The 19431-nt window shown below is 36.5% G+C and overlaps 2 protein-coding genes across 2 annotated transcripts in view; both read right to left on the bottom strand.

Moving 5' to 3' along the window:
• Window positions 1–3577: 3577 nt before the first annotated feature.
• The window catches only part of LOC131165890 (rhodanese-like domain-containing protein 7), a 76739-nt gene continuing 60885 nt past the window's right edge, over window positions 3578–19431 (bottom strand). The window contains exons 7-8 of the mRNA XM_058124041.1: window positions 4892–5185; window positions 3578–4204 (exon numbers count right to left, since the gene is read on the bottom strand). Coding sequence (XP_057980024.1) covers window positions 3827–4204; window positions 4892–5185 — 672 coding nt within the window. The 3' untranslated portion in view covers window positions 3578–3826. The remainder of the gene's footprint in view (window positions 4205–4891; window positions 5186–19431) is intronic.
• On the bottom strand, window positions 7782–9376 carry LOC131165496 (uncharacterized). The gene is made up of 2 exons (XM_058123369.1): window positions 8680–9376; window positions 7782–8588 (listed from the first exon to the last, which is right to left on the bottom strand). The coding sequence occupies exon 2, from the start codon at window positions 8203–8205 to the stop codon at window positions 7858–7860; it is 348 nt and encodes a 115-aa protein (XP_057979352.1). The 5' UTR covers window positions 8206–8588; window positions 8680–9376; the 3' UTR covers window positions 7782–7857.

Genomic DNA, 19431 nt, shown 5'->3' with positions numbered 1-19431 from the left:
TCCTACGCTGCATCCAAATCTTCCGACGAGAGCACCTCCATTATTGCTCTGTTTTATTTACTTCTTTTGGGACCGCCCCTCCCCATGTCGCCGCTGGAGTTCCCCAAATTGTACGGCAAGCGCCGAGAGCTCGCCAAGATTCAGATGCTGAAAAAAGAGATTGGGTTTCTCCAGGAGGAATTAAAATCCATTGAAGGCCTTCCACCTGCTTCAATACTCGGAAAGAGGTTGCTGATTTTGTGGTCCCAATCCCAGATCCTTTAATGCCAAAAAAATCATGAGAGCCGTAAAGCTTGTCGCTTCTGGAAGTGGCTATGTGGGATGTCCTATTTCAAATCCTCATGGATTTGCTGCTGTGCCGGTTGTTCTCTTCATCGGGAAAGACCAATTTGTTGTGACTGCAAACTCTATAGCTGCAATCCATTAAACCTTTGCGACTACAATTCTTGCAATTGCCCTTCTTGCATCAAATGCTCGTTGCCAAAGTGCAGGTGCAGGTGGAGGTGTTTCTCTCGGCCTTCCTGCTCCTGCCGCTTTAAGATCTCCTGGAGAAACTGGTGCTTGTGATGATTATTTACCGCCATAAGTCTGGGTGTTGCAACCCTCCAACAGTTTGTGGATACTTTCGTGAACCCAATTACATGGGTGAATCCAGTCATCGGCTTCTTGGTCTTGTTTGGTTTTTCTTTGAAGTTTGGATGAAATTTTGTTTTATCTCTTGCTGATTGTTGAGCAGAGATGTTATTTGTTGCTATTAGTTAAAAAAAAAAAAATTGGTGGCAATTGGAATTCTAGAATAGGTCTTCAGGAAATCTTCCATATCTGTTATTCCATTATCTCAGTTGAAGTTGATTCTCGGTAATTTTACTTGATTTCTTGCAAGAAGGACATCATTGTCAAGATTCTCTTGCAAACCCAGGCTTTCTGACTGCTTCTCTGGCTCCGGTGTCCTTATTTCGACGCCTATGTTAGAATGCAGCTCGGTATATCTCTATTTTCTTTAATTTGTTTTTAGTTGCAGTGATTGTTAGTCAGGAGTTTCGCACTTTAGAGTGACTTCGCAGCACTTCACTTTCATCTTTGGTTTGATTTGCTAGTCCATGTCGTCGTCTCCATCTCGTCTCCGACTCACTCATATTGGGTTTGATCTGCTGGTCAGCCATTCCTGCTCAGGTTATGCCGTGTTTCATCACTCCTTCTCAGAGACAGTTGATGTCTTGGAGTTTCTTGATTTTTTGAAGGAAATTTTTTTCAGGATTTTTCTTCGTTTTTTTGGCCATATTTTTTATCTTCACTTCACAACAATTTTCATCTTCGCCGGCACGTCTCACTTGCTCTATGCATCGGCATCTTCTCTAGATCATCTCTGTCATCGTTGTCTTCTTTGCTGCTCTCATGCTTCTCATCAATGGAAGTTTACTTTTTATTTTTTATTCCAAGATGGAGATGTTAAATCATTATTCACCATCTCCATCTTGAGGGGGCGTATTAACATATACTGTTTTAGTTAGTTTAGCTAATTGTTAGAATAGTTGTTAATTCAGTTCTTAATTCAATTTTTTAGTTGAGTTAGCTCATGTACTAGTATAAACACTGATACTTTGTATATTCATTTGGTAATCAATTCCGAAATAATACAATTTTATTTATTTAACAGAATGGCCGAATGGAATGGGAAGGAACCCTAGCCTAAAATCCATTTAATAATTTACATTTAATTATTAATTATTTAAAAATTTAGGTAATTCAATTAACTGAAATACAAATTACCATAACCGAACTAAAAATTGAATACCCGAAATTACCTTATGCTAAAACCGAATCGAACTGACCGAACTTGGTCAGTTAATTCGGTTAAAACCGAATTATGCTCACACATAGTCATGGTCTAGTCCTATACTCCCAACTTTTACACTATTGTATGTGTCTTTGGGTTTGCCCCATGCTCACATTCAAATTCAAGTTAAAATACTCAATTTTCTTTTGACCAAAACAAAAGCCTCTAAATTCATGTTTTGAAAAATTTTAAAAATATATAATTTTATGATTAGTAATTAAAGTTTACGAATTACCAAATTATAATTTTAAAAATTATTTCAATTATTATGTTACAAAATAAATTGTTCATCGGATGGTAAAAAAAAAAATTATATTAGGGATGAGATTAACGAATTATCCATCATCTGCTATAGATTATTCGATTTTAACTGCCATAAATCTGCAATCCTTTCCTGATAATCCGTCTAATTGTCTAATCTGATATGCTTTTTTAGGTCTAGTTTCCTTCATTAGGGTTTTTAGTTCTCAATCATGTTGAAGGTTTTGGCACCATATAAGCCTCTTAATTATCATCGACATTCACAAAAAATAAAGTGTAATTGATCTTGTTGGGGAGAATTCCCGGGTGACCCTTACGTCTCATGTTACATTTTTGCAACTTGTGTCTCTTATTTTTTTAATTTTTCTAATTTTGAAATATTTAATGTATTAAATCAGACATTTCAAACATTCTAAGATAATCCTAATTTTTTTTTTTTTTCAAAGATTACTGACCACTCCAACACTCTTGGGTAACTTGTTAATTTAGGGTTTGTTGTGATTTTTAGGAGGTTTTCTAAATTTTCAATTGACCTTTTTGGCACTTCTATGACAATCCACCGAGCTGCATAATCTTTTAGGATCCTTCCAATGCTCCCGGGGTAGCACAGTTTTCAAATATTATTTTCAAGACTTTTCTTGAATTATTTATGAATTTTCTACAAATTTTGAAACTTCTATTTCATTTTTTATTTTTTATGATATATTAATCTTAATCCGTGAATTTTATTATCTATAGATTTATTTTATTTTTGAATTTTTATTGCATTTGAATTTGTGGAATTTTTATACATATTTTTTGAACTATTTGAATTTCTTTCAATTTTTTGCTTATTTTCTTTTGAAATTGAACATTTACATTTTTTTTGAAATTTTATATGACCATTTTTTGAAAATTTTCTTATTTTTTAAGTGTTAGTTTATTATTATTAAGGAATTTTTTATTTCTTGGTATGATCTTTTTGCATATTTGGTATTATTATTATTATTATTATTATTATTATTATTACATAATGGCCTTTACTCGGTTTGTGAAATCTTAATTGTTAAGTAGCTCATAGCTTAGTGATTTGACACAGCTTATAAATTTAAAATGTTATAATAAAACAAATAACACAAATGTATGATTTCCCCAAAAATAGAATAAAATGGGAATTAGAACACTTACAGCAAAATTTAGGAATAATATTCATTGTATATTCCACATTATGGATTCATAAAAGTTTTTGTACCGCTCCTTTGTGATGATATTTTTTCCTTTTATATATGTCAAATCCTTATAGTATAGCCATTGCATTATCAAGAACAAACATTCTAGATTAACAGAAATTAAAGTCCCTGAAGAGTTGAGAGCATGAAATTTATTCACCAAACAAATAGTGCCATTCACTTGCCAAAGCATAAACATACATCATAACATCCATAGTTCTAAAACTAACAAAGAAATAGATGAGTTTAAATTTTGAATTTGAATTAAATGTAGTATAAAATTTTATAGATTTTTATTTAAATGTATATAAACCCAAATGTCTCAAACAAAAGTTGGGACAAGAATTTAGTCATACACTTTACCTCAAAAATTTTTACACTAGAAATATTTAAACCTTTTTCCTATAGTTGCTAGCTAAAAATTGGAAAGTGCAATTAAAATAAAATAAAACAAAAGGTTTGAGATTGTGTTAATTTACGTGTCAAAATTAAATATTTAAACCTTTTTTCTTTTAGCAAGCTAAACTGAATTTGGGAGCTGGGTAACCTTCCCCTCAACATCATCAGTTCTCAATGTTGGTCGACGACCTTTGTCAGGACCACCAATAATGCCCCATGCCTCAAATTGCCTTTGGCGAGCTCTTGCCCTCTCTTTCTCTTCTTCAGATTTCCAGTAGTAGCAGTAGGGACAGCACACTCCATACTCCCACTCTGCAGCTTCCATGTCTGCTTCACTTACAGGTTTCTTGCACCCATAACAGAGTTTGAAAGTTCCCTGCGACAAACCGTGCTCCACAGAGACTCGCTTGTCAAACACAAAGCACTCGCCCTCCCACAGGCTCTCTTTCTTTGGAATTTCCTCCAGGTACTTCAGAATCCCACCCTCCAAATGATAAACCTGGTCACAGGATATGATGAATGGTAAGCAATGCATATCATCATTATCAAACAGAAGTGTGAAACCATGACTAGTCAAGTGTGTAAAATCTCAACATCAAAATAACAGAGGTGTGAATCCATCACAAATAGATATTTTTTTCCCTTCTCGTTCAATATTAAATTCATGGAAATATTTCCTTTTCCCACAACCTCAAGGTCCTCAACTTCATTAAATCAATGAAACAGAGCCTGTTACTCAAATCCCAATGCCCAAACAAAGGGGCACAGGCACAGCTGACAGGCCTCACAACCAATGAGAAAATTTTCATGTCAAATTATGGAATATTTCAAACTCAATCAAGTGATTGTGGAAAAAAAAAAAAATGAAAATATTTCTTATTTCCATCTTTTCACAAGATCAAATTCATGGAAATACTTCATTAAATCGATGAAACACAGCCTGTTACATCTCAATGCCCAAATCAAGGGACACAGCTGACAGGCCTTCTTTTAATCAATGAGTAATTTGATATCAAATTACTGAATATTTCAAATTAATCAAGAAATTGTTTTAAAAATTCATTCAATGAGGACCCCTAACCCTTTCCTAGAATTAATGTCATAACAATCATATTGAGCATTACATTTGCAATGTAGATTTATCTGGATATATGGCAGAAAACGCAGAGCTAAAATGAAGAACCACCTCTTTAAAACCTTTGCTGAGGAGGTAGCTTGAAGCTTTCTCGCATCTTATTCCACCTGTGCAGTACATTGCAACTCGCAGTTGTATTTCTTTCTTTTGAATCTCTATTTGTTTGCCAGTGCCTCCATTTGTACCATTTGCATCAACCTCAGGATGCTGCAAGTCTGGTTTAGCAGGTTGAATATGCTCATCCACCCAGGCAGGAAACTCCCGGAATGCTGTGGTATGTGGATCCACAGCTCCTTTGAACTTCCCAATTCTAGTTTCATAGTCATTGCGTACATCTATCACCACCTAAACTTGTGTAACGTAAATAACAAGTCCAAGGCAAGATCTATAAATAACTGCAGACAATTTTCCTTTAATTATGCCTACTTGCAGAGTCCATGCTAATTGGTCAGATCCAATTCTTCCATATATGCATAACATTGTTTTGAGTGAGTTTTACATTTTACACTAATAACACATACAATTTCCACATGAAATATTTTGATTTGACAGGTCAGTGAGGCAATATTTTAATTTAACAACAATTGATTTTTTTTATTATTTGCATAACATAATTTCCCTTCTATTACTATTTTTTTTTTTTTTGTGATAATATAATTTCCCCCATACTATTATTAATATGGGATTTTTGTTAACACAGGTTTTCCCAATGTGCCATTACATCCCATTGGGACAAGGAAACACCTTTTCATTCCAAAAAATTATTTGTGCAAGCCTTGCTCCCACGCAAATAATTTTAAATTTGGGGAGATAGTTGTTTATTTTATTTTATTTTTTTCTGTTTAATTGGGGCTGCAATGCTGCATCTATATTTTAGGACTTGGGCAGTCAAGACGTCCTTTAACAGGCGAAGTGCAGATTTATTTTTTTGTTGATGATGGTTTTCCCAATGCGACATTACAACCCATTGGGGCAAGGAAACACCTTTTGATTCCAACAAATTATTATGCAAGCATTGCTCCCATGCAATTAATTTTAAATTAGGGGAGAGAATTTTTTTATTTTAAATTGGGGCTGCATCTACATCTTATGACTTGGGCTGTCAACGCATCCATTAACAGGCGCAGTTCAGATTTCATTATTTCTATGGAAAAAGTCACTAACCTTCCTTCAGATTTGGAAAAAAGATACTGAATTCCACTAAGGTTTCCAAAATTCCAAGGACCTCCCCTGGAGTTTAAAGAATTCCAAAGACCTCTCTTAAGGGTGTAAGTCTCCCAAAAATCAAATGTCAAAGGAGGTTTATGGCATTTTTGAAATCTCAGGAGAGGTCAATGGAATTTTTGAAATCTCAAGGGAGGTTACTATCTTTTGCCCTTATTTCTATATTACTTTAATGCATTAAAATTGAATAAAAAAACTCAGTTGCTATAAAGTTAAGATCCTTTATGAAAGCTTTAATTTAATTAAAATTGATTTGACATTTCAAAACTCGTCTTAAATAATCGAGACTCGCAATATTTAAGTCTATGTTCTAAAAATGTCATTTTGCACAATGGCTAAGGCTTTTCCTAACAGCTAAGACACTATTTCAGAGGCTGGAAGTGCTTTTGTGGGGAATAAGCAGATTGTGGATGCTATATTAGCAACATATAAGGTTGTTGAGGATGTTTGTAGGAGAGATAAGGGGGTTCTAAAGTATACATTGAAAAGACTAATGAGCAAGTGGGAATTTTCTAATAAAATCTTTTTGATGAAGGGGTTTGGTGAAAGGAGGTGGTCTTGGATGAGGGGATCTTTATATAATACTTCTTTCTCTCTTATTATTAATGGAGAGCCTAAATCTTGGTTTAGAGCTTCAAGAAGGGTTGGGCAAGAAGATTCACTTTCCCCTTTTTGGTTCATTGATCCAAAACCCACTCCTAACCCTTGCAAAGCAAGGAGCATTGTGCCCCGGAGATGCCTTTTTTTTTTTTTTTTTTGCAACAGATGGTTTGAGTAGATTGGTTTACACAGCTGTAAAGAGCGGAGTGAGAGCAAATGGGGAAGGGATGGTTGTTTCTCATCCTCAGTTTGCAGATGATACTATTTCCTTTTTGGGAGATCATAGGGAGTCTCTTTTAAATTGTGTACTGTTTTGCAATTGTTTGAGAGGGTCTCTAGTTTAAATCTAAATTTAAGGAACAGTGGAAAAGCTTCTAATAATTCAGGTATTTCTAGATCTTTGGAGTTGTACTCTGTACTTGGGTGTAGTTCTCTTGAATGGCTTCTCATTTATTTAGGTGTGCCTCTAGGTAGTATTCCTAGGACGGTAGGTTTTGGGACTTGTGGTAGAGGTGTATAAGAGGTTGGACGTGTGGAAGGGTGCTTTATTTTCTCTAGGTGGGCATATTACCTTGAGTCAAGCTTGCCTTGCTAGTATTCCCCCTTATTTCTTGTCTACTTTTAGAACTCCTATGAGGGTAGCTAATAACATCGAGAAAATAATTAGGGCTCCAAATGAGCGGAGCTACTCATGAGGCTCAATAATGGCTCACTCAAGCTTATGTATCAAGTTAAACAAGCCAAGCTAGAGCTCAAACTTCAAGTTCGTCAACTAAACAAGCCAAACTTGAGTTGTATCATACTTGGCATGCTAGGCTCACGAGCTAGGCTCGTTTACCAGCTCGTCAAACAAGTTCCCAAGTCGACTTATTTACTGGCTTGTATTAAGCTTGTGAACTAACTCGATAGTGGGCATAGTAGTCAAAGGCGCGAGGCAAAGGCGTGCGCCTCACGAATTATTAAAATGGCGTAAAATATCTATTTGGGGTAATTTATATATGAACATATGAATATCTAGTAATATTAGAATTTAAAATGCCAAAACATTCAATAACAAAATTGGAAATTTAATAAAATTGCCAAGACGAAGCCCAAAAGCATCAACAATTCAACATAGTTCAACATCAAAAGAAAAGAGTACAATAAAAGATTTCAAAGTATAAAATCTAAAAATCCTCCTCAATCATCACTCATCACTCATCATCAACTAAGTCAGCGAAGATATCATCATCTTCCTCTTCATCATTAGAACTATTTTCTCCAACATCTTTTTCCTCTTCCGTCTCCTCTGCACTATCCACTTGGATTTCATCCTCATCTACAAGTTCCAACATTGTGGTCCGACCCCTAGCACTGGTTGCACTACTAGATGAAGCTCTTCCTCTTCCTCTTCCTCTAGATGATGATGGCATATTTGTACTTATTCTTGATCTAGTGTGATGCGAGGGGTTATTTAGTCCACCAGCTCTAGCAACAGAATCCCAAGTCAAATTATCATCTTCAAACACAAGTTCATCATCCTCATCAGAATCGCCATCCATCCTACCAATCAACCACTCATTACTATCATCAATGCCCTTTAGGAGGATGGGATCAATGGTGTCACATTTGTCGTATCGACGCCTCAGAGTTCGATTATATTTCACAAATACCAAATCATTCAAGCGTTGCTGGGATAGCCTATTTCTCCTTTTGCTATGAAGCTGCAAAAGTTTAAAGTAATATGGTTAATAATGATTCTAAAAAGCAGTAGATTGGTAGTTCTTGTTCTTTAATAATTAATCCATGATATACTAGTGACTTAGATGTTGGAATATGCTCCAATTTCTTTCGCAGCCGGTAGCACTACACGTGAGGCTAAGAATTTTCACAGCAAACTTTTGCAAGTTTGGAGTTGTTGATCCATATGCCATCCACCATTGCGCTGTTATAAAATAAATTTTAAATGAATATCTACTAGGTAAATAGTAAAAATAATTTTCAAAAAGAAAGATGTAGTACAAATGCCACTTTACCTAGTGCTTTTGTCTTCCTTTGTCTCACTACCAAACTAATTCCAAAGATGCCACTAGCGGCATTTTATTTTTCCAACTCATTTGAAACTTTATCTTGCATTTCAATAGTTGGCAGTAACCTTGCAATACATTTGTAAAAACCCATCATAATTTCTTCATCTTGCAAAATGTTGGGATTTGAATAGAAAAATTCTGGATTCAAGTAGTGTGCAGCTGCATGCAACGGTTGATGGACTTGGCATCCCCACCTCGTATCAATAATTTCAAATGCCTCCCTCAATTTATCCTCTCTCTCACCAAAAGCCTTAGCTATGGCTTCCTTAGCCCTATCCATTGCTTCATAAATGTATCACATTGCAAGTTTCTTTTCCCCATCAACCAAACGAAGTACACGAACAAGTGGACCTGTTAACTTAAGAGCATAGACGATGGTACTCCAAAAAGTAGGCATCAAAACAATAGTAGCTGTTGTTTTGCCAGCTGCCTCCTTTGCCCATTTAGTAGTATTCCAATCTTCAAAAGTAAACATCTTCCTTAAGTTGTTCTTTTGAAGGTGGATTGAACAAAGGGTGATGAAGGCAGTTGCAAATCTTGTAACTGCAAGTCTTAGTAACTCCTTTCCTCCATTGAATTGTCTCATCAAGTTCACAACGCCAACACGGTTATAGATATAGCCATTAAAAAAAATTGCCCTTTTCAAAGTTGCATGAATTGAAAGCATCTTCCCAATATCCTCCAAAATTAAATCAATGCAATGAGCAGCACACGGTGTCCAATATAAATGTAGCCTCTTTGCTTCCAACAATCTCCCTGTTCAAAAATCAAGGAATGAAGCCATTAAAATATTAAAATAAACAATATATACACTATAGAAAGTAGTTCTAAAAGTAAGTTCTTACCTGCTGCAACATAATTTGACGCATTGTCAATTACCACTTGAATCACATTTGATTCTCCAATTTCCTCTACCATCTCATCAAGTAATCTGTACATTCTATCTGCATTCTTGACAAGATTAGAAGCATCAATAGACTTGATGAATACTGATCCCCTTGGAGAGTTCACTAAGAAGTTTATTATGTCCTTATTAGCAACCGAATCTCTCCAACCATCAGACATAATTGAACAACCATATTTCGTCCATTTCTCCTTATGGACCTTCAACAACTCTTTCATTCGACTAACTTCCTCCTTTAGGTAAGGAACTCTCACTTCATGATAGCTAAGTGGCTTTATCCCAGGACCATATTGTCCAATCGATTCAAGTGCCACTGCAAAGCTACTCAGACGTACAGCATTAAATGGTATTCCAGCATCATACATCCACCTAGCAAAATCTCCCATTGCCTTTTTTCTTAATTCTTTCTTGCACACCTCATTTATTGATGTTTGCTTCATCTTCCCTTCTTTCCTAGCTTGAACCGCTTTCTTTGAATCGGGAGTAAAAAACAAGTCTATAGGCCCCTTCTGTTTTGGTTTCTTCAAGTTGGATTGGTATGATCTTTTACTTCCATCATTAGTAAGCACTCTCTTGCCACGAATGTCAATTTCTTGAACTTCATGTTCACCGTAATGATCTATATCATCAAAGTCGGGCAATAACTCATTTTCCTCATTTTCCATATCTTTCTTCAACATATACTCTTTAATCTCCTCACGTACATGAGCAGGGCACTTAGAGCATTCTTTCACATTTCGAAATCCTTCGACAATGTGTTGTTTTGCATGAAATATTCCCCCCCTTGTGACTTTACCACAAAAATTGCAAGTCAAATTATTTCTATTTTTCTGATCCTCCAAATGTGCATATTTCCATGCGAGATCTTTCTTTGCCGAGGCCTCATCCAGAACTAGAATCCATTTAAGATTTTAGACTTGATATCCTGTATCCTAACTGAAAAAACAATGCATCATATATTTCAGGCAAATTAGGCAATAACTCATTTTGTATTAGTAGCTAATAGCCTAATCTAGATAATAACCCATTTAAAATTTAAGACTTATATAATGCATTTCCAAACAAATTAAAAAACAGTAGCTAAATTTCAATAAAAAGAATAAATATTATGTATTAGATATAATTTATAAACTTACATTAATTAAACTAAATATTATAAATTAAAAAACAGTAGCTAAATTTCTGTAAAAATATATATATGTATATATATATTATGTATTAGTTATAATTTATAAGCTTACATTAATTAACTAAATATTTAATTTATAAGCTTACATATAAAGAAGAAGAAGAAGAAGAAAAAGAGCAGGCAGCAGTCAGCAGCACGCAGCAAGCAGGTAGCAGGAACAAGAAGAAGAAGATGAAGAAGAAGAAGAAGAGAAGCAGCAGGATGCAAGCAGCAGCAGAAGAAGAAGAAGAAGACTTACAAAGGTTCGAAGGCTTAAAGACGATCTCGCAGCTGGTTCGAAATGTTGAAGACGACGTGACGAACTCACGTCGTGTTCTAAGGTAGTCAGACGAACTCATGACTGCTTCGAAGGCAGGCAGACGAACTCGCGAGGGCTTCGGTTGGTTCGAAACGAAGTCGCGTAGGGTCGTGCTTCTTCAAAATGTCGAAGATGAACTCACGATCCTGGTTCGAAGCTTGAAGACGAAGTCGCGAAGGCTTCCAACTGGTTCAAAGGCTCACAAACGAACTCACGAAGGGCTTCAAAGGGTCAAAAGGGGCTAGGGCTCTGTTCATTTGAGTCGAATGAGGGATACAGGTCTGGCTTGGGCTATTTCTCTCCTTTAAATGACTTAAAAGTTCACAAGGCGCACCCCACTACGCTTCGTCTCGCCTAGGGTCGCCTCTTGCAGGTCGCCTCACCCCACCTGGTATGAGGCGCAAGCATCTTCGCCTCACTGCGCCTTGCGCCTAGGAGCGCCTCATGCGCGCTTTTAACTACTATGATAGTGGGCTTATGAACTATCAATATTAGGCTTATAAACTGATTTGATATTAATCTCATTATTTGATTTTAAATATTAATCTCATTAAAATTTAAAATTTAAAATTTTAAAATTATTTTCCCTCAAATTATCTTTAGTAATTATCAATTAACTTTAAAACTAGTTTATTGGCTTATAGCTTATTTATTAGTTTGAAACAAACCTCAATCGAGTTGAATTTAAGCTTGAGCTCAAAATCCTTTCGAGTTAAACATGTGCTCGAATCATTTATTAATTGTTAGATTACCACTTTATCTAAAAGATTAAGTTATTAGGTTGTGGTCCAATAATGTATATCAAGCTTTAACACTCCCCCGCACGTGCAGCCCAACAGCATGTGGAGATACAAACACATGATAAATAGCACCCATGATAGGCAATACAATAATTTTTTTTAAATACCACACAGTAAACATGGGCAACAAGACTAGAACCCAAGACTTCTAGGTAACCAGCTTTAATACCATGTTAAATGATTGGGTAAAATGGAAGGGTAAATTGGAAGATAAACTCAATGATAGGTCTCTCCCTCTATTAGTACTTGACCACAATATCCTTACTAACTTACACTTATTACAAACCAAACTCTAACAATTAATAATAATGCTAAATGACTAAATAATCATTAACACTCCCCCTCAAGCTTAAGCATATATATCATATGCTCCTAACTTGTTACAAATGAATTTCACACGAGCACCTCCCAATGTTTAGTGAACAAATCAGCAAGTTGAAACTTAGATTTCACGAGTGATTGTAATGAACTTCTATACAAGTTTCTCTCAAATAAAATGATAATCAAGTTCAATGTGCTTTCTCCACTCATGGAAGACAGGATTGGAGGCAATATGAATAATAGCTCAATTATCACATATCAACTCCACAGGTTGAGAATGTGGAAAACCTAGTTCTTTCAACATGTTCTTCAGCCAAACAAGTTCACATGTAGTGTACGCCACAACCCTGTATTCTGACTCAACACTCGACTTGACCACCACAGTTTGTTTCTTACTTTTCCAAGACACCAAATTACCACCAACAAAGATACAATACTCAATTGTGGATCTTCAATCGGAAGTTGACCCGACCGAATCTACATCTGTATATCCCTGAATATGGGTGTGACACTAATCTTAATATAAAAGACCTCTCCCTCATGCACCTTTGAGATATCTCAAAATTCGAATTACTACATCCCAGTGACTTGTTCTCAAGAAATCTAAAAACTGACTCACAACACTTGTTGCGAAGGATATATCTGGTCAGGTGATTGTGAGATAATTCAACTTTCCAATAAGTCTACTATATCAACATGGGTTAGGCAACAAATCGCCCATATCTGGAACTTACTTACTATTGGGATCCATGGGTGTATCAACACGTTTGGATCCCAATAGCCCCGTCTCATCTAAGAACTCAAGAGCATGCTTCTCTGTGATAATACAATTCCTGTATGAGATCTCAATACTTCTATACCCAAGAAGTACTTCAATAATACCAAGTCCTTGGTCTGAAACTTACTTAGTAGGAAAAGCTTTAGATCTTGGATGTCTCAATCATCATCACCGGTGATCACAATGTCATCCACATACACAATAAGCAAAATCCTGCCTGGTGGAGTATGATAATAGAAAACAGAGTGATCTACGACACACCGATGAAGGCCAAACTGAAGTGCTACAACACTAAAACGGCCAAACCATGCCCTTGAAGATTATTTTAATTTGTACAATGATTTCTTAAGTAGGCATACTGAGCCCAACTCTCCCCGAGTAACAAACCTAAGTGGTTGCTCCATATATACCTCCTCATGAAAATCACCATGTAGGAAAGCATTCTTCACATTTAACTGATGTAGAGGCCAATGACAAGCAGTGACTAAAGAAATGAGTGATCGGAGAGAATGTGTCTGAATAATCCAAACCATACACCTGAGTATTCCCCTTAGCAATAAGGCGGGCCTTCAAATGAGCCACGCAACCGTCAGGATTGACTTTCACAGTGTACACCTAGCGACAACCGACCACAAACTTATCAGGAGGAAGAGGTATCAAATCCCAAGTATCATTATCATGTAGTGCACGCATCTCTTCAACCATTGTTGTCCTCCATCCAGAATGGGATAGGGCTTCAGAAATAGATTTTGGAAGAGCAACATAAGACAAAGTACTGACAAAACAGTAATAAGAGGATGACAAGAAATCATAACAAACAAAATTAGAGATCGGATATTGGGTACAAGTGCATTTACCATGTTGAACAGCTGTAAGAGGATTGACATCATGGGCAATAAGATCATCTGATGAGGGAACTAGAGGTATAGTAGTAGAAGCTGAAGGAGGCACTTCCCCTTTGAGTTGTCGTGTCTATACCTGCAAATTAGGATAATCCAAGCAACGAGGACTCAAACTAGATGAATATGTAGAGGATTGGGCATAGATACTAGATCTGGATCTAGAAGGCAAGGCCGAGGAAGAGAGTCATTAAGGTCAATAGAACTCAAGGAATTAGAGTAGTGTAGTGTGGACTTAAATAAGATGACATCAACAAAGGAAAAAAATTGATGTAAAGTAGGACAATGACATCGATATCCTTTTTGAGTGTAGGAATAGCCCAAAAAGATACATTTGATAGCACGAGGATCCAACTTATCCATTCCTAAAGTTAAATGATGGGCAAAGGACACACAATTGAATATACGAGAAGGAAGGGAGAACAAAGGAGCCTTAGGGAAGATAACTGAATATGGGATTCTGTCGCCAAGGACAGAGGATGGCATTTTATTGATGAGGGAGCAAGTTGTGAGCACAATATCACTCCAAAACTTGGAAACATTCATTTGATACAATAGAGCACGAGTGACTTCAAGAATATGTCTGTTTTTCTACTCTGCAACCCCATTTTTCTATGGAGTATGGGCACAAGAAGACTAATGGATCAAACCAAAGCTAGTCATATAAGTATTGAATTGGGTACTGAAGTGCTCCTTAGCATTATCACTACGAAGTATCTTGATTGGCACATCAAATTGAGTCCTTATTTGGGAAACAAAAGGCACAAAAGATATCAAACAACTTGGAACGATCTTTCATTAAGTAAATCAAGTCATCCTAGAGTAGTCATCAACAAATGTACTAAAGTACCGAAACCCTAACTTTGATGTGACACGACTAGGATCCCAAATATTGGAATGGACTAGCATGAAAGGGCTAACCACTCATTTGTCAGCCCGAGAAGCAAATGGAACACGATGATGTTTGCCCAATTGACAAGACTCACACTCAAGAGTAGACATAGAACTCAATGTAGCAACCAACTATTTCAACTTGTCCAAGGATGGATGACCAAGGCGACAATGGAATTGAAGTGGTGTAGTTGCGATTGTGTAGGCAATGGATGGAAAAGGCGACTCAAAGTAGTAAATTCCACTAGCCTCGCGTCCTGTGCCAATTATCATTCTCATCTTTAGATCCTGAATAACCGCCGAATCAAGAAAGAATGTGACAGAACAATTTAGTGACTTTGTAAGCTTAGTAACTGACATGAGGTTGAAAGGAGATTTAGAAATGTATAAAGCAAAAGAAAGAGAGATGGAAGGAGTAGGATTTACTTTTCCTATCCCCTTAACAACAATAATGGATTTGATGTTCTCAAACTGCTAGTGTCGCCCAGAAAATTCCAACGACTAGTCTGAGTTTTTGCTACTGCTGGTTGTTTTCTAGGGTTATAGTATTGCTGATCTACTATGATGATAGACATGCAGCAGATTTTGGGTTTTAGGCTTCAGTTTGATGGTGGTGGTAACACTTAGGGTTTAGGTTTCAGAATCATGCTTTGATAGCATGTTAGATTACCACTTTACTTTAAAAGCTTAAGTTGTTAAATTGAGGGCCAACAATGTATATCAAGGTTTAACATTAATGTTAAACAAGCTTTAGTTGAGTTGAGCTTGAGTCGATCTTGAACAGGACACTCTGAGCTCGACTCAAGCTCGAGCTCCCTTCCAAGAAATTGTCTCAGCTCATTCGTAGCACTAAAAATCATGAGAAATTTTCTTTGGTCAAGAGTGAGGGGAAAAAAGGTTTGGTCAGATGGGAGGTTGTTCTAATTTCTAAAAAGGAGGGTGTTTGAGCTTTAGTAAGTTGGAATCTTCCTTTAGGTGCATAGTTATTAAAAGTTAGGCTTGCAAGGTAATGGATGGTACAATAATTTGGAATTGGGAAGTTATTGTGAAAGTCCTTGGAAGGGTATTTCACAGTTATATCCTATTTTTAGTCTATATATTTATTTTATTGTGGGGAATGGGTACCTTATTCAGTTTTGGGAAGACATTTGGGTGGGAGATTCTTTCCTTTGCACATATTTTCCTCATCTGCACAATGAATCTTTTTCTTCATTTTCAAAAAGGAGAGATTTCCATTTTTGTAGGGCTTTTAATAATGAGTTTTTAGAGTTAACTAGTAAAAAAAGGCTAAAGTCCCCCTAAAGATTAAGGATTTTATTTGTAAGGTTGTTCTTAATAGAGCAAATGGTAACAATCTATTGCAGAGAGGGAGGCGTTTTAAGGCTTTTACTCTAGGCATTTGTTCTCTTTGTTTAAAAGTTCAGAATCAATCTCTCACCCATTCCTTCGTTGCTCCTTTCCATGTAGGGTGCGAAATAATCTTTTTGGCTTATTTGGAGAGAGTTGGGTGTTTATAGAGTTGGTGGAGGATTTATTTGTTTTTTCTATATAGCAAAAGAAAATATTTCATTTATAAGGGAAGAATTTACAAAGTGGATAATATGACATCTCCCGTCATAATTATGGATAAATCCAGAAACAAGGAACTAAAAATAAATAAATACCATGAAATGTCAAAGCAAAAAATTCCTCCAATCTTGCTAGATTTCCAAAAAGCTAGCTCCCTCTAAACATCCAAAGCCAACACAACATAAAGAGGCCAAGTACTGAATCTTTTCTCAGACCAACTGCCAATTCATTTTTTCCCCTGAAAAAAAGACTGCAATTTTTTAGAAGGATTTATTGGCTCTATCATTTTCAAGTTTTGGGAGGGTAAAGATGATTTGGCATTGTGAAGGTGCACAATTTTTGTAGTTTTCCCCGGGTCAAAAGAAGAAGATGTCTTTGACCACACTTCAGGATAGGATTCAGCATCCAGCTTTCTTGAGGGCTTTTGCAACAGGAGTATCTTTTTCAGGTTTACATCGCGATTGACTGGCCACATTGTGTTGATATTTTTTATTTGTTTTTTTATTTTTTCTTTTATCTTCTAAAAAAAATCTCTTATGCTCCTCGACGCACTTTGTGTTCTCCTTAATAAAATCTCGAGAAAATCTTCTCTTTTTTGATCCAAAAAAAGGTCATTTTATACATTTTAAAACACACATGTAAATTTAGAGTTCACAACTCAATTTTACTTTGATTATGGTTGGATCCAAAGCCCACAATTCTTATTTCAAGGACTCTACTTAATTTAATTATGGCTGGATCCACAATTATGATTTGTAGTGTGTTTGGGAGCCAGGAGTTCAAACATTGGATTTCTATGAATTTGGATAACACAACAACAACAACAATAACAAGCCTTAAGTCCCACTAGCTGGGGTCTGCTATATGAATCCTTTTCTGCCAATTCACCCGATTGAGTGTTTTCTAATATGAATTTGGATAATAAATAGTATAAAACTATTGAATTTCATTCGAATCCACACAAATTTGAATCTAAGACCATATACAGTTGACACAACCAAAAAGGAGTCACAACCCACCAACCTTTAACTCTAACCCAATTACCCGTCAATCAATATTTCATTCATTAATTAATTGATAATATTATTTCTTGCAACTGATGATCAGAGAATGTTATTGATAAAATAACCCACCAATCATGGCCCCATAAACTAATAATTAAAGTGCATGATCAGCCAACATCCTATGTGTGTATTACTTCATCATGGATCAATCTACATATGAAATCCAATTAGATTAAGCAAAGAGATTGATCAAGGTGGATAGGTAAGCTTGAAGCAAGCCTTGAACAAACTTACATACACATGAACACATACACACACACACACACATATCCAAACCTCCCCAACTTATTAGCTACACATCCCTAGGCTCCTGCCAACCCCTACCATGAAATAGCAAAGATGTCTAGTGATGCAAGAATAAGCTTATAATGATCAACATAATGCTGGCCATCATTAGTATCATCTAGCTGTCAACCCACTGGTTGTAATTGCCTCCTTCCATGATTAACACACCTTGCTTCTCTGCAAGTTACTAGCGTAAGACTGTCACAGAGCAGTATTGCTACTTCTACTACTAGCAGCACTACTACTAGTATAAGATATAACAACCATCCCCAATCACAAAAAGCTATGTGTCACGGACAGTCTTACTCTTGCAACTGTGACACATGGTTTTGGTGTATGATTTTGAGTTGAAGGGAACATGGTTATTTGGATTCAAATATGAAGATGTCATGGGGATTGTTTCGATGTCTCTATGATGTCGAGGTGAATCCAAATACAACTGATGGTGTTGTTCTCACACTTAAGATATACGATAATTAGATCTTTGGTCGTTACTTATATGGGAAAAGGAATCCTTTGGAGACATTACTATTGGGGGAACACCGTGTACCCCCAGTATTTAATTATGTACTAAGTGAGCACCTTAAGGACCACTCAAGGGCAGGCTCTTGACATCCTCAAGGGGTGTCTTGGGCTTCCATGTGTGGCATTAGGAGCCCCATGGATAATTTATTTGAGAATTCAAATAAGGTCATGCAGTACTCTCAACCCAAAGGCCTGAATGTTCACCCTTCTGTGTTGTCGACTATATTGTTGGGCAAGTATCCGGCTGTTAATCCTTCAAGTGTCCTACTTGAGTAGTTTATGGCGTCACTTCTCGTTCGGTTAGTGGGCGGCAAGTGATGGATACTTTTACATGAGGAATGTGCTGTAGAATGAAAGTTGCCCTCGGTGCTAGTGGGATGAGAGCTTAATTCCCTTACCCTCAATGACGACCTCAAGTGGATCAAGGGCTTTTGAGTCATGAGACCTTACCTCTTGATTACGCATTTGAGTGTTTCCTTAGATGAGGATGAGTGTAGTTGGGTGATGCTTGGTGTGTTCTCACCGTCGCATAGGAGTGACTCCTTCACACTTGAGGGAAATTTTGGCAAGGGTGACCCTTTTGGCCTTGGGATCTCCACATCCGTGACATAATGGATCATAATCTAACCATGTAATAGCATACCAAGTTGCACAAGCAAGGCCTAGGAATCATGAGATTCAAGTATCAAATTTTTACTGCTAAATGGAAGAAGCTGAAATTAGTAAAAGCTTGCTCACTTTAAAAGACCAAGGTCGTATTCCTTTCAGAGTAAGGTCACCAAAGTTCTTAGAGATTTTTTGGCACCTAGAGCTCATGATCGTGATTGGAAGACCATAAGCTCTTTTGGCGGCAGCCGAGTGCAAATTCTTCTTGTGCCTCACCCATGTAATACTATCAATGTTCCTCAAGATGATCGGTTATTATTTAGTACAAGAGGAGATCATCGGGTAGTGGAAGGGTCCATGCTATCAAAGCGCATACTAACAAACTAGCGGTGGCACCTATGATGTCGAGTTTCAAGACATGGATGCCTCAAAGTCTACCAGAATCAGCACTCCTTTGTTTTCCTCCCAAAGATCACAAATAAGGTATCCAAATTTACATATTTAAATAAATATATATACATACATTAATATAGTTTAAACTAATTTCTAATCCATCAATCAATACAATA

Source organism: Malania oleifera, chromosome 10 (assembly GCF_029873635.1).
Source record: "Malania oleifera isolate guangnan ecotype guangnan chromosome 10, ASM2987363v1, whole genome shotgun sequence".
Classification (NCBI taxonomy): Eukaryota; Viridiplantae; Streptophyta; class Magnoliopsida; order Santalales; family Ximeniaceae; genus Malania; species Malania oleifera.
Note: the sequence above shows the minus strand (reverse complement) of the source record. Positions and strands in the feature narration are given on the sequence as shown.